This window comes from Oncorhynchus kisutch, linkage group LG19 (genome assembly GCF_002021735.2).
Source record: "Oncorhynchus kisutch isolate 150728-3 linkage group LG19, Okis_V2, whole genome shotgun sequence".
Taxonomy (NCBI): domain Eukaryota; kingdom Metazoa; phylum Chordata; class Actinopteri; order Salmoniformes; family Salmonidae; genus Oncorhynchus; species Oncorhynchus kisutch.
In genome coordinates, this window is record NC_034192.2 from 28,255,666 (window position 1) to 28,280,880 (window position 25,215).

The following is a 25,215-nucleotide window of genomic DNA, read 5'->3' on the forward strand; positions in this document are numbered from 1 at the left end:
TTTACACATTTGGATTTTCTCCCATTCTCCCTTGCGGATTTCCTCAAGCTTTGTTAAGTTAGATCGGCAGTGCACAGAATTCTTCAAGTCTTTCCACAGATTTTCAATGGAATTCAAGTCTGGGCGACTTCCACACTCTTGTTCTGAAGCCATTCCAGAATTTCATTGGCTTTATGCTTGGGGGCCATTATCCTGTTGGAACGTAAATCTTCACCCTCATTCTAAGGTCGTTTGCACTCTGAAACAGATTCTTATCAAGGATTTGCATGCCAGTCCCTGCCCATGGAAAGCATCTCCATAGTATAATGCTGCCACCAGCATGCTTCACGGTGGACAAAGACATAGTGCTTTTCATTCAGGCCAAAGAGTTCAACTTTTGTCTCATCAGGCCACTGAATATTTTTGCCTTATGCGCTCAGTCTATCACGTGCCTTTTTGCAAACACCAGGCGTTCTGTCATGTGCCTTGTTCTTAGGAGAATCTTTTGTCTGGCCACCCAGATTGGTGAGGTGCTGTACAGACTATTGTCCTTCTGACAGGTTCTCCCATCTCAGCCAAGGAACTCCGTAGTTCTGTCAGTGGTCAATGGGTTCTTGTTCACCTCGCCAACAAAGGTCCTTCTTGCCAGGTTTCTCAGTTTGATCGGACACCCAGCTCTAGGCAGAGTCTGGGAAGTTCCATATGTTTTCCATTTCCCAATGATGGAGATCACTGTGCTCTTGGAAACTTTCAACACTGTAGAAATTGTTTCATACCCTTCCCCAGATATGCCTCATCACAATTCTCTCTCAGAGATCTACGACAGTTCCTCAGACTTCATGGTATAGTTTCTGCTCTGACATGTACGGTCAACTATGGGACCTTATTTAGACAGGTGTTTTTCTAAATATTGTCCAAACAATTGATTTGGCCACAGGTGTACTCCAATCAAGTTGTAGTACCATCAAGGATGATCAAAGGAAATTGAATGCACCGGAGCTCAATTTGGGGTGTCATAGCAAAGGGGTGTGAATACTTAGGTAATTGAGATATTTCTTTATTTAAAAAAATTATACATTTTGTTTTCACTTTGTCTTTATGGGGTATTGTGTGTAGATGGTTGAGAATTGTTTTAATTTAGAATTCAGTCTGTAAAAACAAAATGTGGAATAAGTCATGGAGGTATGAATATGAAGTAACTGTACAGTGTTTATATGATTTCAATAGGTTTCCTATAGAGGATTGACAGTATAATTTACAACAGATAATTCCATTTAAACATTCTCTGATGTGTGGACCTCCATCTTTGTGGTACCATTTGAAAGTAGAAATGTCTATTTGATTCCCATTTTAGTACATTTATCAGCCAAAACATGACACCCACCCTGTATTCAAGAGCATGTGTCTCAACCGATGGCGGGCACAAGACAATAACTCCAGTTGTAAAATTGGGTCAAAGCTACGACATATGCAAATATGAAGAAAATAATTAACTGTAAAAAATCAAACCCTGTTTGTAAGCTTTTCAATTACAGCAATCTCAAACATTGATCTTTTCCAGTGATGAAGACATGGATGTCTCCTAGTGTGGTGGTGTATACAAAATAGTAAACACTGAGCACATTTCTCTCTTGAATGTTTTGGCATTCAGGTACAAAGAGAGAGAGAAAAAAAAAAAACTATCGGGGGAGGTTCTCTTTAGCACTGTTCAACTAATCCAGTAAAATGTGAAGTTGAGATGGAGTGTCACCTTATTACCGTCCAAAATGGAAAGTCGAAACACAGGCTCTTTCCATTTCCCCTGAAAACCGGATGCACACGGTTTCTTATGTCCCCGCTGAGGGTGGCTAAAGGATGAAATGTTTCAGAAAGAGGGCTCTGTATGTTAGCCACTCAGCCCGAGCAAGTCTGCCCGTTCGCTAAGGACCAGTGGGTAGACAGCAATGTGAGGAACAAAAGGGCATAACCTTGGCTAGGGCTAGAGCAGGGGCTCCCAAACTTTTTCCACTCAGGGGCCCCTCACGTCTATTTCTATGGCACTGTTCATGACACAAACTGTTCACACCCCTCTTGTTGGAGAGAATTTTGCAGGTTTAATGCTAATTTCCTGCAATTCTACACATTTTGTCATGGGGTTCAAAGTTTTTGCAGTTAAAGCAAATTTTCTTGCACTTCTATACATTTTTCCATGTCTAATGTGTATTCATGTGATATTTGAGTGACAAAAAAATTACAACAATATCTATGGTAAAAAAATATACAAAAAAAGTTAGGCTGACATGGGCTAGTTGATCTGGACATTTTTGACAAGATATAAATAGTTTTAAGGTATGCAATGACTAACATGACAAGAGGAACTGATGATGCACGACCCAATTTTGAAATTGCACCTTGTGCATTCATTGTTTTATTTTCTTTAGACTACTGCAATGCTCTACTTTACAACTACCTGGTTAGAGCACTAAATGAACTTCAGTTAGTGCTAAACACGGCTGCTAGAATCTTGACTAGAACCAAAAAATATTACTCCAGTGCTAGCCTCTCTACACTGGCTTTCTGTTAAGGCTAGGGCTGATTTCAAGGTTTTACTGCTGACCTACAAAGCATTGCATGGGCTTGCTCCTATCTTTCTGATTTGGTCCTGCCATACATAACTACACGGTCACAAGACGCAGGCTTTATTGTCCCTAGAATTTCTAAGCAAACAGCTGGAGGCAGGGCTTTCTCCAATAGAGCGCCATTTTTATGGAATGGTCTGCCTATCCTATCCATGTGAGAGATGCAGACTTAGTCTCAACCTCTAAGTCTTTATTGAAGACTCATCTCTTCAGTAGGTCTTATGATTGAGTGTAGTCTGGCCCAGGGGTGTGAAGGTGAATGGAAAGGCACTGGAGCGACGAACCACCCTTGCCTGGCCGGTTCCCCTCTCCACTGGGATTCTCTGCCTCTAACCCTATTATGGCGGCTGAGTCACTGGGTTACTGGTGCTCTTCCATGCCGTCCCTTGGGACGGGTGCGTATACTTGAGTGGGTTGAGTCTCTGACGTGATCTTCCTGCCCAGGTTAGCGCCCCTCCTCGGGTTCGTGCTGTGGGGGAGATCTTTGTGGGCTATACTCGGCCTGGTCTCAGGGCAGTAAGTTGGTGGTTGAAGATATCCCTCTAGTGGTGTGAGGGCTGTGCTTGGCAAAGTGTGTGGGGGTTATATCCTGCCTGGTTGGCCCTGTCCGGGGGTATATTCGGACAGGGCCACAGTGTCTCCCAACCCCTCCTGTCTCAACCGTCAATAATTATGCTGCAATAGTTTGTGTCGGGGGCTAGGGTCAGTCTTATATCTAGAGTGTTTCTCCTGTGTGAATTTAAGTACACTCCCTCTAATCCTCTCTTTCTCTTCTCTCGGAGGACCTGAGCCCTAGGACCATGCCTCAAGACTACCTGGCCTGGTGACTCCTTGCTGTCCCCAGTCTACCTGGTCGTGCTGCTGCTCCAGTTTCAACTGTTCTGCCTGCGGCTATGAAATCCTGAACTGTTCACCGGACGTGCTACTCTCTACTGCACCTGCTGTCTAAAACTCAATGCTCGGATATGAAAAGCCAACTGACATTTACTCATGAGGTGCTGACCTGTTGCACCCTCTTACAACCACTGATTATTATTTGACCCTGCTGGTCATCTATGAAAGTTTGAACATCTTGGCCATGTACTGTTATAATCTCCACCCGGCACAGCCAGAAGAGAACTGGCCACCCCTCAGAGCCTGGTTCTTCTCTAGGTTTCTGCCTTTCTAGCGAGTTTTTCCTAGCTATCGTGCTTCTACATCTGCATTGCTTACCATTTGGGGTTTTAGGCTGGGTTTCTGTATAGCATGTTGTGATATCGGTTGATTGATTGGAGGTCTAGCCTTATATTTTATTTTCTAATATACAATTGAATAGAGGAGAGCATAATATTCACTCAAATTCCCCTGCCTTCGTTTTCACTCTTGCAAGAGCGGGTATGCGGTTCTCTCAGTTTAATTTTTCCAGGTTTCCATTTTTTTAAAGCTTCACGCTAAAAAAAAAGAAAATCCCTTTATTTTACAGAAAAAAACAAGTGGATATTCTAAGTCCACAACCATGCTTAAACCACATCAGACCACTGAGGTCTGGGAAAAATAAAGACAATTTGATTTTTGGTTGCAGCTACCCTTTAATGCAAGTGCACAACAGCATGAGACCGTTGTTTGGTTAGCAATGTTTCTTTAGCGCTCATGTGATTGCAGTGTTTGCATCAATCCAGTGGCCAATTGTGTTGCAAATGATCATTTCATTCTGCCAGGCATAGGCTACTTTGTAGTTAACATTTAATTGAGAAGGTTTTTGGAAAAGCCTTTCCAACTATACTAGAACGTTATGAATAGCATCATCGCTAAAGGCTACACAAAGTGGTGCATTTCTGTGCAGTTTCAGAAAGTTGCAGGAAAATACTAAATCTTTTGTTGAGGTCTTATGATTAACTTGGGCAAATTCATGATCTTTCTAATGAATTCACAATACATTTAGAAGTTTTAATTTCTGGATTCCGTCTGCAGCGCTGACTTTATAGGGCACCCACAGGTGCCATATGCCTTGCCTGTAATTTAAAAAAAAAATGTAAGCCCGATCCCAGGCTAAAGTAGAGCAGCTTCATCAGAATGGGCCAGGGAAAGGTATCTTATGTAGAACAGGCCTGGAGGGAGACGATGGGTAACGGCAATGTCCCCATCACAACAAGCCACTCCAGCAGCAGAGTAGGGAGAAGCTGAGGAGAGAAGCTGGTAGGGAACCTGAGATTTATGCCTGGATTAATTACCAGGGACCCTTGTGAGCTGTCAAGTGCTCCTCCGCTACCCTGGCTCAACTCCAACTGGGTTGCTGTTTCCTTCTCCAATTAGCTGCATACCTTCATCACTTCCTCTCCTACTCCACAGCAGTACAACACTGAACCTCATCGACCCTGCAGAGCTTCCTCAGAATAGGAGGACCCTGCCTTATTCAGATGACTGTCACTGTGCAACAGAATGACCTTTCCTATAAACACAGCTCAGTCCCTCGCAGTTATGACTAGCCCAACCTTGCCTCAAGGCTATACTACTCCTGATTAAATGCAGTGAAACTGAAGGCAAGGAAGCACTTCCCCCCCACTCCCTATGGTCTCTGGCCAGGCAGGATGGAATAGGTACTGCTGGCTGCCTGACTGTGCGGTGTGAGTGACTTAGCCTGGAGAGTCAGTCTTAACACTCCTTGAGGTCCGTTGGGAAACCCAGACGTCCCCGGAGATGGCCGCAGGTGTCGGTTCCACAGCTACGTCACCATGGTTATGTAAACACAGCGGTTACACATTATTTCTTCATACAGAACAGAAAGCCATTCCTGAACAGCATTTCCCTGAACTATTTGGTCACAAAACAGAGGGAGAAGAGAGTCATATGGAAGGAATGTGGCTTATCAGTCAGTTTCCTGTGTAAGAGTGACTGCCTCTGGAACGCAAATATGCGGCCGCAATCGAGGATTAGGTCCAGATTTGAGAGGGTGCAGCAGCACATCTGCCTAATGCTGATCTGAAGACTGCTGCGTGCATGCGTGCGTGCGTACGTATGTGTCGGGGAGCCATTGCTACTTCATAAAGGCAGGCAGGTGTAATTCAGAAGCCATTTCTCAGGCTCAGGACCATGACTGAACACTTGCTACTGACACACATCTTGGCATCTCCATGGGAGTAGAAGGCTATTATAAAAAAGGCATGCAGACAACAAAGGGAACTTCAACTCCACCCCAAAGCCTCTTTACTTTCTCTATTCTCTCAAAAGTTGTTTTTGGCTTGGGGCGGAAAAACTATCCCCAACAATTGACTGCTTTGAATAAACAACACTGCAGTAATTCCATAATCTCCATTACTTAATCTCAATTTTTTTCCATGGCAGTACCAGAGTGGCTGGAATAATGTTAAAACTCTACTTCCTCATTACGGAAATTCAAATGAACATATTTTCAGTCAACACATGCATGGCGGAATGGAGTTAATTATTATGTTAGGTAATAACAACCAAAGACCATTATACCTTGACGTACGGGCTCCCTACCTCCAAGCATTCAGCCTTTAACCCATGCAACAGGGTGAGTGAGGTTTTACAGTGCATTCGGAGAGTATTCAGACCCCTTTCCACATTTTGTTAAGTTACAGCCTTATTCTAAATAGTATTAAATCATTTCCCCCCCTCAATCTTCACACAATACCTCATAATGACAAAGCAAGAACAGGTTTGAAAATGTTTGCTAATTTATAACAACAACAAAAATGTATCACAAGAATTCAGACCCTTAACTCAGTACATTTAAGTACAGGCTCTGGGTGGGCCACTCAGACATTCAGACTTGTCCTGATCCAATCCTGAGTTGTCTTGGCTGTGTGGTTAGGATCGTTGTCCTGTTGGAAGGTAAACCGTCGCCCCTCTCTGAGGTCCTGAGCGCTCTGGAGCAGGTTTTTAATCAAAGATCTCTCTACTTTGCTCCGTTCATCTTTCCCTCGATCCTGACTAGTCTCCCAGTGCCTGCCACTGAAAAACATCCCGACAGTATGATGCTGCCACCACAATGCTTCACCATAGGGATGTTGCCAGGTTTCTTCCAGACGTGACACTCGAAATTCTGGCCAAAGAGTTCAATCTTGGTTTCATCAGACCAGAGAATCTTGTTTCTCAGGCTGAGAGTTTGTTAGTGGTGCCAGGCCACTAACAAAAAGGCCTGATTGGTGGAGTGCTGTAGAGCGTTGTCCTTCTGGATGATACTCCATCGCCACAGAGGAACTCTGGAGCTATGTCAGAGTGACCATCGGGTTCTTGGTCAGCTCCCTGACCAAGGCCCTTCACCCCCGAATGCTCAGTGTGGCGGGGCAGCCAGGTCTAGGAAGTCTTGGTGGTTCCAAAGTTCTTCCATTTAAGAATGATGGCACTGTATTATATGGACCAGAATTACGCACATTATTCAAACCATGATAAAGCAGGGAGAAAACATGAGATTCTGTTGCAGAGTTACAAGTATCAAATTAATTTGAAATCTATTTTTGTATAGTTAGTAGGCTGATGCATATACAGCACCAGTTAAGACTCTGGACACACTTACTCATTCCTTTATCTTTACTATGTTCTACATTGTAGAATAATAGTGAAGACATCAAAACTATGAAATAAAAAAATATTCATGTAGTAAAAAAATTAATTAAAAAAAAGAGTTGAATCAAAATGTATTTCATATTTGAAATTCTTCAAAATAGCCATCCTTTACCTTGATGACACTCTTGGAATTCCCTCAACCAGCTTAACAAGGTAATCATCTGGAATGCATTTCAATTAACAGGTGGACCTTGTTAAGTGAATGTGGAATTTCTTTCCTTCTAAATGCGTTTGAGCCAATTAGTTTGTTGTGTGACAAGGGCTGACAAGGTAAAAGATCAGTCCATCATTACCTTAAGACAAGGTCAGTCAATCCAGAACATTTTAAGAACTTGTAAAGTTTCTTCAAGTGCAGTCGTAAAAACCATCAAGCGCTATGATGAAACTGGCTCTCATGAGGGCCAATACAGAAAAGGAAGACCCAGAGTTATCCTCTGCAGCAGAGCTAAGGTCATTAGAGTTACCAGTCAAAATAAATGCTTCAGAGTAAAAGTAACAGACATCAACTGTTCAGAGGAGACTGCCTGAATCAGGCCTTCATGGTCAGATTTCTGCAAAGAAACCACTACTAAAAGAACACCAATAAGAAGAGGCTTGGCTGGGCCAAGAAACACAAGCAATGGATATTAGACCGGTGGAAATCTGACATTTGGTCTGATGAGTCAAATTTGTGAGACGCAGAGTATTTGAACAGATGATCTCTGCTTGTGTGGTTCCCACCATGAAGCATGGAGGTGGTGTTGTGATGGTGCATTGCTGGTGACACCATTGTGATTTATTTAGAATTCAAGGCACACTTAACCAGCATGGCTAACACATTCTGCAGCGATACGCCATCCCATCTGGTTTGCACGGGTTGGACAATTTGTATTTGAACAGGACAATGACCCAACATCTCCAGACTGTGTAAGGGCTATTTGACCAAGGAGGAGAGTGAAGGAGTGCTGCATCAGATGACCTGGCCTACACAATCACCCGACCTTAAACCAATTGAGATGGTTTGGGATGAGTTGGACCACAGAGTGAAGTAAAAACAGCCAAGTGCTCAGCATATGTGGGAAATCCTTCAAGACTGTTGGAAAAGCATTCCAAATGAAGCTGGTTGAGAGAATGCCAATAGTGTGCAAAGTTGTCAAGACAAAGGGTGGCTACTTTGAAGAATCTAAAACACAGTTGAAGTCGGAAGTTTACATACACCTTACATACGCCAAATAAAATAAAAGTTTCACAATTCCTGACATTTAATCCTAGTAAAAAATCCCTGTCTTAGGTCAGTTATGATCACCCCTTTATTTTAAGAATGTGACATGTCAGAATAATAGTAGAGTGCATTATTTATTTCAGCTTTTATTTATTTCATCACATTTCCAGTGGGTCAGAAGTTTACATGCACTCAATTAGTATTTGGTAGCATTGCCTTTGTATTGTTTAACTTGGGTCAAAGTATTTGGTAGCCTTCCACAAGCTTCCCACAATAAGTTGGGTGAATTTTGTCCCATTCCTCCTGACAGAGCTGGTGTAACTGAGTCAGGTTTATAGGCCTCCTTGCTTGCAAACACTTCAGTTCTGCCCACAAATCTTCTATGGGATTGAGGTCAGGGCTGTGATGGCCACTCCAATACCTTGACTTTGTTGTCCTTAAGCTATTTTGCCACAACTTTGGAAGTATGCTTGGGGTCATTGTCTATTTGGAAGACCCATTTGTGACCAAGCTTTAACTTGACTGATGTCTTGAGATGTTTCAATATATCCACAATTTTCTTGCCTCATGATGCCATCTATTTTGTGAAGTGCACCAGTCCCTCCTGCAGCAAAGCATCCCCCCCCCCCCCCAACATTATGCTGCTACCCCCGTGCTTCACGGTTGGGATGGTGTTCGTCAGATTGCAAGCATCCCCCCTTTTCCTCCAAACATAACGATGGTCATTATGGCCAAACAGTTCCATTTGTGTTTCATCAGACCATTTCTCCAAAAATGTACGATCTTTGTCCCCATGCGCAGTTGCAAACCGTAGTCTGGCTTTTTTATGGCGGTTTTAGAGCAGTGGCTTCTTCCTTGCTGAGCTGCCTTTCAGGTTATGTCGATATAGGACTCGTTTTTACTGTGGATAGATACTTTTGTACCCATTTCCTCCAGCATCTTGACACGGTCCTTTGCTGTTGTTTTCAGATTGATTTGCACTTCGCACCAAAGTGCGTTCATCTCTAGGAGACAGAACGAGTCTCCTTCCTGAGTGGTATGACGGCTGCGTGGTCCCATGGTGTTTATACTTGCATACCATGTTTGTACAGATGAACGTGGTATCTTCAGGCGTTTGGAAATTGCTCCCAAGGATGAACCAGACTTGTGGAGGTCTACAATAATTTTTCTGAGGTCTTAGCTGATTTATTTTGATTTTCCCATGATGTCAAGCAAAGAGGCGCCAAGTTTGAAGGTAGGTCTTGAAATACATCCACAGGTACACCTCCAATTGACTGAAATGTCAATTAGCCTATCAGAAGCTTCTAAAGCCAGGACATCATTTTCTGGAATTTTCCAAGCTGTTTAAAAGGCACAGTCAACTTAGTGTATGTAAACTTCTGACCCAATGGAATTGTGATACAGTTAATTATAAGTGAAATAATCTGTCTGTAAACAATTGTTGGAAAAATTACTTGTGTCATGCAAAGTAGATGTTCTAACAGACTTGCCAAAACTATCATTTTGGAGTAATGACTCCAACCTAAGCGTATGTAAACTTCGACTTAAACTGTATATTTTATTTGTTTAACACTTTTGGTTACTACCCTTAAATGATTAGGCGTGTCCAAATTTGACTGGTACTGTATAACTTTCATAATATTTCCCTTAATGTTATTAGCCTACCTCCTCTCTCAAGATTGTTGCTTCATTCCTTCCTCGCTTTCAACAGGTAAATTAAATAAGTTGTTGCCTTTATTTTCATCATTCTAAATGACATCCTTGAATAATGCAGGACTAGATTCAGAAGGCTTTCACTTCTCTTCACGAAGATTGAATGGTTATGGGTCTGAATAAATAACTGCTATAGCCTACCGCCATCGCGCGTTAGCTCTTCTTTCAAACTACCTGTAAGTTCTATTGGCTGCTGTATATAACATTTAGTAAACAAGAGCTTGCGTCCCTCTTCTAATAGTCTATTGGTATGAGAAATGCTAAAAAGAAATCACATCCAGCAAACTATTCTAGTCTAGCTTTTCCTGCATGGGACTCCAAGAGCTAAGGAGTGCTTTTTAAGGGGAGAGGCCAGCGGAGCACCGGTGCTTGCATATTGCACAAGACACAGAGGCTATAAGTTAGAAGCTTATTATGCATAACCCATCATTAATTAGCAACATATAATGCTAACACTGCATTGAAATGAATTACCTGAAAAGAGGTAGGCTAGGACATCTATATATAGGACTATATATATTAAATCAGGATTATCACTGATTTAAAGCATTGGTATTGGAGTGAAAAGGTTGTTTTTTTTTACCTGCAGCTGCAATTTAATAAAATAATCCTTACAATAAAAAAATAAGGTGACCCCCGAAAGCCAGATGGAGATGGGTAAATTAGACGCGAATTCTGTCTTTATAGTACTGTAGCATAGACAAGGCTGCAGCAAATTCATGCCTCCAGGTCACAAGAAAAAAAAGTTACCACGAGGTACAGTAGGTCTACATGCACTGTGAACTGCACGCCATACTGAGATGGGCGGTCTGTCCCCACCCTGAGCGTTGATTCATCATGCAGAGGCAGTAGAGAAGCCAGATTTAGATATTGCATATAATTTAACAGTTCCATTTTACGCCATGCTGTTCATATAATGTATTATAATTTACTGGTTTCAAGCAGTTATTTATCCCGGGAAAAGGCAGTGGAAATCTCAATAATCGGTTTCCCACGATTCAACCCTACATGCTAGACATGCTGCCCCAAATCCGTTTTGTAGATCAGCAGTATGTTTCTCCGCTACATCGTAATGTTGGGTCAGCAGAGTGCAGCAGCAACTGATTCGGGAGGCTAATACAGTACCTAGCTAGATAGCCTTTGGTGGAAGCACAAAGCATTATGTGTGCAGCACAATGTAGCTGATTGGTTAGCAGCATCCCATTTGTTTTATATGAAATGTGACTGGCTCAGCTAGCATTCAAGCACATTGACAATCTTGAGAAATACTGCTTGTTGAAGTATAAAACTCCTTTGCTAGATATAAAATGGCACGACTAAGATTTCTTCACCAAAAAAAAAAAAAACTGACAGAGACTTAGATTAATTCAGACGGTTTAGAGGCAGAAATTGGGTTCGGCAGATGATGTAACCTAGGTAATATTTTTTAAATGTTATGACAACACGTTGTGGCCAAACTACTTCTGATCTATCCCAATACTGTTTGCGAAATACGAGATAGATCAGCGCAGGCAGAATCAACACGCTGATGCAAGACAATGGCCCAGAATCTCTAGAGGGGAGAATAGGAGTGTCCTTACCTGTTCATTGATGGAGCTGTAGTCGGTGGTGGAAACGTCATCATCCTCCGAGTCAAAGAACTCCTCCTGATTCTCCAGCAGCTCCGCCAGAATGCGGCTAACTGATTCCTGCTCCTTCAGATCCTCCACGTCCGTGTCTAAACTAAGGTTAGAAGATATGACCTCAGATCAGCTGTTATCATAAACACACATCTGTGTCGGAACTACAATATACAGACAAGAAACGACCTTAGATCAGTTTTATCACTACCATCCCACCTTACAATAAAGTCACTCATTACATAGTTAAGTTTAACTTTAGTTTGAGTAATCTGACTCCACATCAGATCACTAAGAACTGGTGCTAGTAAGTACACAAAGATAAAAAAAATCATATTCAATAATTAGACTCTGGCATTGACAGAACAGCTGTTCTCTCCCTTAAGTCAACAGAACACGGCTGTTTTCAGAGCATTGGCCACAGACACTCTCGTCTAGAAGATTCTCTTACTATTATTACGCAAAGCAACCCCTCACGTGGCTTCATACATGTCTAAGCTTGATCAGCAGGGTGTGTTATGTATTTCATGATATAAATGAACATGTTACCAAATATAATTTCTGTTCTATAAGCACTTATACAGCACCATCTCCTGTGAGAATTCCAGCAACGTGAGATTGCCATTATGCAGGTATGTACACGTAAAACAAAAGTGAACGCCAAGTACAAGTACTAAAGGCCTGTGGAGGTATTGGTGTATGGATAGGCGAGGTGCTGTGTTGTTGTTGGCCTTACTGGAAGATGTCTGGTCCGAATACCGCGGCGAGGGCGCCGACACTCCAGCTTTCCTCCTGGAGCGAGGCTACGCTGGACAGGAAGCGGCACAGGAAGCGCAGCAGGCTGTAGTTAACCTGAGGCAGCTGCTGGAGGAAGTACTTCATGTTGCGGGCGAGCTCTTCCTCACTGCTGTAATCTGGACAACACACAACAGGGGATTGGAGATGGTGCCAATGGAAAGAAAGTAGTAAGAGAGTCAGATGAGAGAGAGAAAATGGAAAAAGATGGAGAAGGATGATGGAGAAGGAATTATGTGTAGCGCCTGTATAGGGGGTACAGGTCAGACAAACAAACTGAGGAGGAGGATGAAGAGGTAGAAGACTGAAGAGGAGGAGAATAATTATGATGAAAATGAGGATGACTAAGATGAGCTTACCTTGGTAGAGCTGCAGGATGTGGGACTGCATGCCTGCAGGGATGATGGGCTCTGGGAGCTCCTGCAGGAAGAGACGCAGCAGGCTGACAGCAGAGGCCAGGTCAGCCTCCTTCTCCAGGTCCACCTCCTCCCCAGAGTCATAGCGCTGCCGCAGCCACTCCACCCGCTCCGCGTTACCATTGACTAGGAACAGCCCCTCCAAATCCAGACGCCCTGAGAGCAACAGAGACAAAGAGGACAGCAGTCAATCACTTGCTCTGTCTGCTAAACAGTTATATATGAATCTCTCTGTGAGCATATCCATGAGGACTGTGAGTACAGCTTTCACTTAGGGTAGAATGGCTACATTAATTTCTCAAACAGATTCCACACTGATTTTAGTACATTAATAAACCGATCAAGTTGAAGGCCTAATTTCTTAAATGGGTACAATTTGACCATTTCCCAGATTTGTTCAGTTGTACTATAATTTGTGCAGTTGTACTATAATTTGTGCAGTTGTACTAACAGCTCAATCACAGGGCATATTACATGTAAGGGAGGAAGGAATGTTATTTTACCCACAATAGATTTGGTAAACTTAACCAAAAATTGAATTGCCATGGAAACGCGTGGGGGGGAAGGGTCATGGGGGAAAAGCCCCTCAGCAAAATTAGCCTACATTTAGGCTATTGTTTATTTCACACTAGGTTGAGGTAAAAATCAGAACATAATGCTTGTATGGATGTCAACCCCAACACATGCTCACGACTGACTACCACCACCCATTTCTGTATGCTAGCTATACTAACCAGCTTATACGAATGTGAGTTTGCATTTAGCGGTCACTTCTAAACCTGAAAAGGGACAACTTATAAATGTTGTGCAGTTAAAACAGCCAAATATCCAAATCGGATATACAAGTAAACATATTGTGGGCCTGTTACAATACATAAATCATGACAGATGAGGAATATCCACTGTGTTAGATCAGATTTGTTGAATGTGCGCCAATCTGGTCTGTATTCCATTGACTTCTTTACCACGTCTATCCCATTCAATGTGCGTTGGTTGGTCGTGCAAGTGGCTTCCTGTTTCAAGATGCAGCGGTGGCGGGGGGATACTATACACAAGGAAGTCTCCCAACCAGGAAGAAGAGCACACCATCATGTCATTCCGCAACTCTGGTTTCAGATCTGCAACTAGGATTTGTTCAAAGTGAGCTGCCTGGTTAAGGAAAACAGTGGGTGGGCGGTAGCTGTAAGGCAGAACACCCTGGTATGTGCCATGGACCCCCCCTTCCCTCCATGCCCACCCTAACCCCACTGGGGCTACAGCAGCAGCTCGCTGGCCTGGGCCCCTGCTGCAGCTTACAGAGGTCTCATTAAATCACAATTATGGCATCCCGTTCTGAGTGCAAACAGACAGATCAAAAGTATTTTCAATGCCTGATTAACTTCTGGACTGCACAATTATCATTAATATGGCAGCAGGGGAATGAAAGGTGGTGTGTTGGGGGGGGGGGGGGGGGGGTGTAGTGTATTACATAACCACCCAATGTCTGCTTGATGTCACATTCAGTTGACTGGAGATATACCATTTCAAGTTGAAATGAAGGAGGAAGTGAAAATCCCTGTCATTGAAATAAGAACTAAATAGATGTTTATGCCTCTGGAGTTGCAGCTTATGCCAGTGTGTTGGATTGACTAGCTCTTTTTCCCCCTGCACCAAAACTTTCAGTAGAAAGGAGTCTAACATGTTACGCAATGGAGGAAGCACATCTTTTTGATCGCAGTGCATTTAGAGTTCAGCGTATCAAAGAGAGGATCTCTCCAAACAACATATTTGGTTTATCGTGACGCAACAAGTAATCTTGGTTGACTGAAACTGTTCTTTTCTGCTCGTCTTAAGCCACGCTAACTTGTTCATCTTTTAAATTTTGTTTAAACTAGGCAAGAACTAATTCTTACAATGACGGCCTACCCCGGCCAAACCTTAACCCGGAGGACGCCAGGCCAGTTGTGCGCTGCCCTATGGGACTCCCAATCACGTCCGGTTGTGATACAGCCTGGAATCGAACCAGGGTCTGTAGTGACACCTCTAGCACTGAGATGCAGTGGCTTAGACTGGGTGGGAAAACTGTCTCAAGGGCCACGTCGGGATTTCTAAATTCACACAGACTTATTTGTCAGTCAAAATCAAGTTGCAACCCAGAAAAAGAGCAGTTATTTAAAAATATAGGTCCGTCACTACATACTTCCTATCTAGTTTCAGATATTCCATTGTGGCCTGGAGTACAAAAACGTTGTACATAATTACCCCCCCCCAACCCCCAAAATATATTTTTACGTCCATGGGCCGTGGTTTGCACCCCCGTGGGCTAGGCTACATAGAACATGAACAGATTTTTACAAATTATAAAAACGCACACAATCATTTAATCTCTCTCTATACATCTAGATCTATAAATAATCTCTGCTTTGATGTAGAACAAGTTGAAGCATCTCCAGTGGGGTTTCATACAAGAAGCTGAAATTATGACAGTTAAAAGGTAATCTCTCTCTAAAGTACCTGGAGGAGCTGTCAAAACAAGCCACAACTATATAAAGCAAGACACAGTGGAAGAGTAATGGGATTTACTGAGCACGTAAAAAGATACTCTAAGGTAAATGTGATGTTCAAAGAGATGAATCATTTGCCAGAGAGAGAGTGCGCGTGTGTATTTTTTAGGTCCCATTCATGCAGCTCTCCTGTGTCGCACTCAGTAGATAGGCACAAACTCTAAATAAGTTATTAGACAAGGTAGTGGCCTTCCGTTTGTTATCTAAGGAATACCTCTGCAGTTAGAAATGCAGTGCGTGTGTGCCACTCACCATGCTCCTCGATGTACTCTACGATGTGCCTGACCAGTAGGGGGACCTCCTGGCCTGGCTGGCCGCTCTGCTGCACCACATCTAGGGGAACCCCAAAAACCCTGGCTGGTGTCAGGGAGTCGCTGGGGGAAGGTGAGAGGCTCTTCCTCATCGCTTCCACAGCCGAGCTGTTTCCAAAGGTCTGGACACCCGCCAGAGCCAAACCACACAGAGGAGAGACAGATACACTGTCACAGGCTGTGCTCTCCATCCGATATACATATACAAACACACACACACAGGGCAGACGCTGGGGCAGGTCCCAGCATTATACAGATGAAATCTGACTAAATCTAATCGGGCCCCGTCTGACCCTCCCTCCCTGCCTGTGCAGCTATCAGGCCCAGCTAGCTCGGAGCAAGAGGGTTATGTAAGTATAGTGAGAGTCAACTGCAAGTGTGTCTGACAGCCATCAGAACAGGCATGTTTACAATACTAACAGGAGCAGGTGCCTGGGCTTGGAGCATTTGAGCACTAGCTACACTCCATTTCAGTGACAGACTTCAATGATCTGTGCCCTATTAGACAAACACACACTGACCAGGCTAGCGGACCTCTCTAAAGATCAGCTCTGCTACAGGTCAGCCAGGGGCATATTAGGCTGTGAAAACAAATACCAATCCATCCAGACACCAATTACTGACTGCAGATTTAAAAATCACAGGAGTGTGTTGTCGGTTATGTTGGGATGATTCACACTCCAAATGGCTTGCCATGTTATAGTAAACATGTTCAGGACGAGCATATTACATCAATGTGAAATGTACAGAAATGAAAATTGATTAGATTTTTAGGCTGCAATTTGACCTGTGTGTTGTTTATGTTGCTGTACTCACCGTTTAGCACTTAAAACACCCAGTAGTTCACCTTATCTTCAGCACCACTCACTAGCAGTGAATCAAATGGTCATCTATGGCTGCTTCAGGCTATGGCAAAAGATGAGCCTGTAGTTCCTCATTGACAGACCGCGAATCCTGATCAGGACTTCAGTAGCTAAGCTGCAGGGGAGAAAGGAACAAAAGTGTTGGAAAGAAGTTGCTTAGGTTCTGAAACCACAAGGCCACAATGACCACTTAATTGCCAAGAGCTGATCCACATTAAAAAAACCGCAAAACATGCTTATTATAGGGCCTAACGAGTGGCGCAGTGGTCTAAGGCACTGCATTGCAGTTGCTAGCTGTGCCACTACTTCGAGTCCAGGCTCTATCGCAACCGGCCGCGACCGGTAGACCCATGGGCCGGCGCACAATTGGCCCAGCATCGTCCGGGTTCAGGGAGGGTTTGGCCGGCAAGGGGTGTCCTTCTCCCATCGCGCTCTAGCGACTCCAGTGGGGGGCCGGGCGCATGCACATTGACACGGTTGCCAGGTGTGCAGTGCTTCCTCCGACATGTTGTGTGGCCGGCTTCCGGGTTAAGATGTAAATTGTGTCAAGAAGCAGTGCGGCTTGGTTGGGTCGTGTTTCGGAGGATGTAACAGGAGTTCCAGCGATGAGACAAGACTAACTACCAATTGGATACCACGAAAATTGGGGAGAAAAAGGGGTAAATGTAAAAAATACATGCTTATTATTACCGCACGTAGCCTAGTTCAAATGAAATGTAGTTCTACTAAACGCATTACATCGTTTGGAAAAACACGAATATTTTCATCAGATATACAATAGTAGTGATGGGGCGGGGATCTATACAGTTACCCTCTGGATATTATTTGACAATATCGCAACATTGCTGCAGGGGACTTGCTTCCATTCAGCCACAAGAGTATTAGTAAGGTCAGGCACTGATGTTGGGTGATTTGGCCTGGCTCACAGTCGGCATTCAAATTCATCCCAAAGGTGCTCGATGGGACTGAGGTCAGGGTCCTGTGCAGGCCAGTCAAGTTCTTCCACACCGATCGGAAAACTATTTCTGTATGGACCTCGCTTTGTGCACGGGGGCATTGTCATGCTGAAACAGGAAAGGGCCTTCCCCAAACTGTTGCCACAAAGTCAGAAGCACAGAATCATTGTATGCTGTACAGTTAAGATTTCCCTTCACTGGAACTAAGTGGCCTAGCTCCAACCATGAAAAACAGCCCAGACCATTATTCATCTTCTACCAAACTTTACAGTTGGCACCAAGCAGTCGGGCAGCTAGCGTTCTCCTAGCATCCACCAAACCCAGATTAGTCCGTCGGACTGCCATATGGTGAAATGTGATTCATCACTCCAGAGAACACGTTTCCACTACTCCAGAGTCCAATGGGGGCAAGCTTTACACCACTCCAGTCGCCGCTTGGCTTTGTGCATGGTGATATTAGACTTGTGTGCGGCTGCTCGGCCATGGAAACCCATTTCATGAAGCCACAGGCAGTTTGGAACTCAGAAGTGAGTATTACAAAAGATGACTAACGATTGTTGTTCCTAGATGTTTCCACGTCACAATAACAGTGCTTACAGTTGACCGGGGAAGCTCTAGCAGGGCGGACATTGGATGAAATTACTTGTTGGAAAGGTGGCATCCTATGACGGTGCCACATTGAAGGTCACTGAGCTCTTCAGTAAGTCCATTCTACTGCCAATGTTTAGCTATGGAGATTGCGTGGCAGTGTGTTCCATTATATACGCCTGTCAGCAACGAATGTGGCTGAAATAGCCGAATCCAGTAATTTGAAGGGGTGTCCACATACACCATACAGTCGTGGCCAAAAGTTGAGAATGACACAAAAAGTTTGCTGCTCCACTGTCTTTAGATATTTTTGTCAGATGTTACTATGGAATACTGAAATATAATAAGTATAATTAATCATTTCATAAGTGTCAAAGGCTTTTATTGACAATTACATGAAGTTGATGCAAAGAGCCAATATTTGCAGTGTTGACCCTTCTTTTTCAAGACCTCTGCAATCCGCCCTGGCATGCTGTCACTGGGCCACATCCTGACTGATGGCAGCCCATTCTTGCATAATCAATGCTTGGAGCTTGTCAGAATTTGTGGGGGTTTGTTTGTCCACCCGCCTCTTGAGAATTGACCACAAGTTCAATGGGATTAAGGTCTAGGGAGTTTCCTGGCCATGGACCCAAAAATTGATATTGTTCCACAAGCCACTTAGTTATCACTTTTGCCTTATGGCAAGGTGCTCCATCATGCTGGAAAAAGGTACTGTTCGTCACCAAACTGTTCCTGGATGGTTGGGAGAAGTTGCTCTCGGAGGATGTGTTGGTACCATTCTTGTTTTCAGTTCATTTGCATGGAAAAGAGGGACTTTGCAATTAATTGCAATTCATTTGATCACTTAATAACATTCTTGCGTATACGCAAATTGCCATCATACAAACGGAGGCAGTCGACTTTGTGAAAAATTTGTATTGTGTCATCCTCAAAACTTTTGGCCAAGACTGTACATACAAAATTATGTTGAGCAATATGTTTGGAACGTCGAAATGCAGTATAAAACTGCAATACATATCGTATCGGCCCCTAAATATCGTGATAATATATTGTGAGGTCCCGGGCAATTCCCAGCCCTATACAATACATGAAGATATTCAAATGATCCCACAGAAAGCTTACAGTGTTGGCATGCTAGAGAATACCTTAGACATTTCATCCAGAAGCTATCCACATGCATGTGGTGTGAGAGACATGACAGCTATGTTAGAGCCCAGTGGTGCAAGGATTCTTCCAAATTAGGCTAGTGTAAGCTAGATGGTGGAACTTGAAGCTGTGCTTACTGGCCTGTCATGGCCTCCCAAATGAGTCCACCAGCTTAGGAATCATGAAGAAAAACAAAGTTGCTTAAACTAACCGGCTGCCAATGCCTGTTGGCTAAGTAAGGGAGTTGCCTTCTCAAGGGAGAGAGTGGGGTGTTAAAATATTAACAGACTAGGCTGTACTTATGAATGTAGTGTCATTAAGTGCACTGTGCAGTAATGTCTTTGTAAGACCGATCTATGAGGCATAAATTAGGCTAGCTTCACACTAAAAACGGTTCAATGCAGACATTTTTTTCTTAACATTATAATTTCTGGGTAACAATTAAGTACCTTACTGTAATTAATTTAAAACAAAGTGGTCAAAAATAAACAAAAAAATAGCCTATTAAGCAAAGGTTTGGAACTCTTAGTCTTATTGAGAGCACTAATTTACCACCCGGCGATGTCACCAGGAAGGCCAAGACTCCATCCCACCAAAACAGGCTGAAATTTCAGGCTGTCTTTTCAAAACCCTCTTAGAGTAAAAAGAGATTGTACAGTATTATTTCAACTGCATAGTGTGGAAATATATATAAAACACAGAAGAAGAAAAAATTATGTATTCAGGTTGATGACTGCACTGGGCCTTTAAGAAACACAAATGAAGTCCCCACTCCCAGCTCGAGTCACACTGCTTCGTGGTGTGACGGTCATTCTCACCTTCCAAAGGGATGCGATTAGACGTCATGCTACTATATTTTCCGTGTTCTGACCCAGGCTGCACAATTCCTGTGCACACGCCCACCTAAATCAGAGGATTGTTTCAAATTCATCCCACTATGAAAATGGAATTTCCTATCATGGAGTCAGTCCTTGCCACCCACCATGTTCTGCAACAAATGACCTACATTCAATATGAAAGTCATTTCTACAAGATGACGATGAATCGCTTGCCCCTGGCCTCTTTTTGGTGGAAAACTCAAAAGAAACCCTCTTGTTCTGTACATGAAACTAGTGCAGCTCCTCAATTACTTTGCATCCCTCTTGACAAAGGGCTCTTTTGTGCTCATGAGAAGCCCTACTTCTACTGTCTTACCAACCACTTAATTTCACTGCCTTGTTGAGTGTCTGCATCACAAAATACCACACTATTCCCTGCATCACAAAATACCACACTATTCCCTATGTAGTGCACTTCTTTTGATCAGGGACTATAGGGTTGTGCACTATATAAGGTGCGCTTTGAGATGCACCCTTTGTCACCAGCCACTCAATGTGGTCTTTTTACAACATACCATTTCCAGTACAATCTCCAATAAGCATGGTCTTCTTAATCAGATTGCTTTGAATTAGGCGAGGGTCACATACAGACTTGATATAATAGGAAGATGGGCACAACGGGTACAGAGCAAGGACAAAATGTTCCCAAATCCCCCTGTACTTGGCTTTCATGGACAGAATGGGTCAGTCTATCTTAATCCCACATATCATGCGTGACAATCTTTTCATCCACAATGTCAGCCATTGTTAGGGGAGGGAGAGGAGCCCAGACAGAACAATCAGTCAATGAGGTGGTGCATTGTTCCTGTCCGGTTCTGCATTTCATCTGCCAAGCCTAGCAGCAGTCCTCTCACTTATGCTTTGCTTTTTCAACAATTAAATCACCACCAATGCTAATGACATATCTGCAATTGGAGGGGGGGAAAGCAATTTCCTAAATCTTTCCACTTAATCTGCATAAATCCTGGGAGTTTGAAAGGTTATGGTTATTGGAGAAGCTTGCATGACTCCATTGGGACTTGAGTTCCCTTACATTACTCTGAAAGAGAGGTCTGCGAAGGACTGATTTACTCAACCTCCCGCCTGCACCCCCCGGCTTACTGTCTGACTCCCACCCGCTACCGCAAGAACTGGTCCACAATGTTAATTTAGACATGTGAAGCAGCTCACTTGGCAGCAATGGTCACTGCCATTTTGTGCCCTATAGGCAATATTAAAATGTGCAAAAATAACCTACCGAATACAGTGGCAAGAAAAAGTATGTGAACCCTTTGGAAATACCTGGATTTCCGTGTTAACATTTACAGTGCAAGGTGGGGAAGGTATGTGAACACTTGGATTTAATAACTGGTTGACCCTCTGGCAGCAATAACCTCAACCAAACGTTTTCCGTAGTTGCGGATCAGACCTGCACAATGGTCAGGAGGAATTTTGGACCATTCCTCTTTACAAAACTGCTTCAGTTCAGCAATATCCTTGGGATGTCTGGTGTAAACTGCTCTCTTGAGGTCATGCCACAGCAACTCAAATTGGGTTGAGGTCAGGACTGACTGGGCCACTCCAGAAGGCGCATTGTCTTCTGTTGAAGCCATTCTGTTGTTGATTTACTTCTGTGTTTTGGGTCGTTGTCCTGTTGCATCACCCAACTTCTGTTGAGCTTCAATTGGCGGACAGAAAGCCTAACATGCTCCTGCAAAAAGTATAGATAAACTTGGGAATAAATTTTTCCGTCAATGATAGCAAGCTGTCCAGGCACTGAGGCAGCCCCAAACCATGATGCTCTCTCCACCATACTTTACATTTGGGATGAGGTTGTTGGTGTGCGGCGCCTTTTTTTCTCCTCAGTGTTGTGTTCCTTCCAAACAACTAAACTGTAGTTTAATCTGTCCACAGAATATTTTGCCAGTAGCGTTGTGGAAAATCCAGGTGCACTTTTGCAAACTTCCGACATGCAGCATTGGTTTTTTTGACAGCAGTGTCTTCTTCCGTGGGGTCCTCCAATGAACACCATTCTTGTTTAGTGTTTTTTTAGACTCTTCAGTGATGTTAGCATGTTCCAGAGATTTCTGTAAGTCTTTAACTGACACTCTAGGATTCTTCTTAACCTCATTGAGCATTCTGCACTGTGCTCTTGCAGTCATCTTTGCAGGACGTCCACTCCTAGGGAGACTAGCAACAGTTCGGAACTTTCTCCATTTATAGACAATTTGTCTTACCGTGGACTTATGAACATCAATACTTTTAGAGCTACTTTTGTAACCCTTTCCAGCTTTATTCAAGTCAACAATTCTTAATTTTAGGTCTTCTGAGATCTCTTTTGTTCGAGGCATGGTTCACATCGGGCAATGCTTCTTGTGAAAAGCAAACTCAAATTTTGTGAGTGTTTTATAGGGCAAGGCAGCTCTAACCAACATCTCCAATCTGGTCTCATTGATTGGACTCCAGGTTAGCCGACTCCTATATGACCCTGACGCTTGATCTCTGGCCGTCCGTGCTCTCTTCCAACTGAACATGGAGTTTACGAGACTCCAATTAGCTTTTGGAGACACTGTGTGTTTATTGTTGTGACTTAGATGAAGATCAGATCAAATTTGATGACCAATTTATGTAGAAATCCAGGTAATTCAATGGGTTCACATACTTTTTCTTGCCACTGTAGGTTAAATTACCATTCGTTTTCCAAACAGTTTATCTTCGATTTAATTTTAAATATTGCGATATGCCTGGCTAGGTTTCTCCGCTTTTCACTGACAGTCGCAACTCAACAATCATCTATTTGGTATTTGCCGTGCACTCAGCTCAAATTGCGTGCCTTTCCGACTGTAGGTTGTGAGATTTTAAACAATTCACAGCTTTTTACCTTTTAAAGAAGCTAAATGATCCTCTGTGGCCAAATCATGCTTTCTGGTGTATTAGCCTATTTTGACTGATTTTATTTATTTCTGTATAGACCGGAGTAAGCTAATTAGGCTATATAATTTTGGCAATTTAATTACATTTACACGGAAAATATATATAAAACGCAACATGCAGCAATTTAAGATTTTACTGAGTTACAGATGAGGAAATCAGTCAATTGAAATCAATAAATTAGTCCCTAATCTATGGATTTCGCATGACTGGGAATACAGATACCTTACAAAAAAATTATAATAATTGGGTTGTGGATCAGAAAAACAGTATCTGGTGTGACCACCATTTGCCTCATGCAGCGCAACACATCTCCTTCACATAGGGTTTATTGTGGCCATTGTAATGTTGTCACATGCCTCCATGGCTGTGCGAAGTTGCTGGATATTGGCGGGAACTGGAACACTGTCGTACATGTCGACCCAGAGCATCCCAAACATGCTTAAAGGGTGACATATCTGGTGAGTGTGCAGGCTATAGCAGAACTGGATCATTTTCAGCTTCCAGGAACTGTGTACGGATCCTTGTGACGTGGGGCCGTGCATTGTCATGCTGAAACATGAGGTGATGGCGGTGGATAAGTGGCACAAGAATGGGCCTCAGGATTTCACAAGTTCTCTCTGTGATGGTTTCTCACAGTTTGTGCATAACTTCATCAGTTATGCAAATCCACAGTTTCATCAGCTGTCTGGTCTCAGACGATCCCACAGTTGAAAAAGACTGATGTGGAGGTCCTGGGCTGGCATGGTTACACGTGGTCTGAGGTTGAGGCCGGTTGGACGTATTGTGCCAGATTCTCTAAAAAGGACATTGGCGGGGGCTTATGGTAAAAAATTTAACATTCAATTCTCTGGCAACATCTCTGGTGGACATTCCTGCAGTAAGAATACAAATCGCATGCTTCCTCAACTTGAGACATCTGTGGCATGGTGTTGTGTGACAACTGCATATTTTAGCGTATGCCCAACTAGGGGAGAAGTAGGCTACTTAACTCGAAGAGAATTGAAAGTGTGAATGCAACAAATGTTTTTTATTTAATTTTTATAGAGCGTTTCAGTGGCAGTGTGTTGAAAGCAAGTAGAGAGCTCAATGGAGACTATGTATTCCAACTAAAAACACACAAGTAATTGACTTTCACCTCAACAGACTTTCTACTGTAGGTCTGAGGTGACTGCCTCACCTAACCTCTAAAGGCGTCTGCATGCTTCCCATCCAAAACAGTTCGGAACAGTTTGTGTGTATATTACCACAAACATTTTGGTCTTCGGCAAAGGGTTTTTTCGGCTGATCGTGGACACTACATTTTTTCCGAAGCAAGCTGAAATTCATTAGCCAAAAGGTCATTGGTTAACAGTAGGGATTCTTCAATAAATGTTTTATTCAACCTTTAACTAGGCAAGTCAATTAAGAACAAATTCTTATTTACAATGACAGCCTACCCTTGCCAAACCCTAGGGTGATTCAATGATAGTTTTCATGCACATTTTTTCACTTTCAAATTACTGCACCAAACATCCAAGAGGTAAAGTTGCGCAACTAAGCAAAAACGGCTAAATTAATGACAGATTTCTTGAGCTATCTTAGATTAATTCTGACTATTTTGAGGGAGTGTATACTGGCTATGGCGTCTCAAGATGGAAAAACAGTACTATTGACGCTTTTCTCTCGTTTTTCAAGCGAATGTCTTAAGGGAGTATGCGAGCACACTCGTTCAGTTAGGTGCCAGCCAAAATGAAGCATGTGGAAGCCTTGAGTGGCACTGGCAAGTAAAGATAATAGGAGAGGTAGATATATTGACACCACTGAGAAACAGATTTCACAACAGGGCAGTCTGATATTGACTGGAGGGAAGAGAGGAAAAGGATATAGGCTAGGAGCAGACAGAGACAACATCTGCAGAGTCAACACTACCTCTGAGTTGAACCTAATGCTAGTCCTGAGGTTGAACTCATTGACCTTAATTAGAAAATAGGCCATTGGCGATAAGTTGAGTGTTAATAATATGGGTAGAAAGAGAAAATAGGGGGTAGTAGTAGGGGATAGGAGATGCTGTGCTACTCTTGCCTTTGACACAGCAGTTGCCTGAGCATCCCATGGGACTGATTCC

The 25,215-nt window shown here is 43.2% G+C and overlaps 1 protein-coding gene across 3 annotated transcripts in view; it reads right to left on the reverse strand.

The window, feature by feature from the left end:
• LOC109864554 (protein FAM13B) overlaps positions 1-25,215 on the reverse strand; it is a 74,475-nt gene that overhangs the window by 43,348 nt on the left and 5,912 nt on the right. For all 3 annotated transcript variants that reach the window (XM_020452404.2, XM_020452403.2, XM_020452405.2), the window contains exons 2-6: positions 16,581-16,742; positions 15,706-15,886; positions 12,854-13,066; positions 12,436-12,613; positions 11,661-11,802 (exon numbers count right to left, since the gene is read on the reverse strand). In XM_020452404.2, the coding sequence (XP_020307993.1) occupies positions 11,661-11,802; positions 12,436-12,613; positions 12,854-13,066; positions 15,706-15,856 (684 nt within the window). In that variant the 5' untranslated portion in view covers positions 15,857-15,886; positions 16,581-16,742. The remainder of the gene's footprint in view (positions 1-11,660; positions 11,803-12,435; positions 12,614-12,853; positions 13,067-15,705; positions 15,887-16,580; positions 16,743-25,215) is intronic.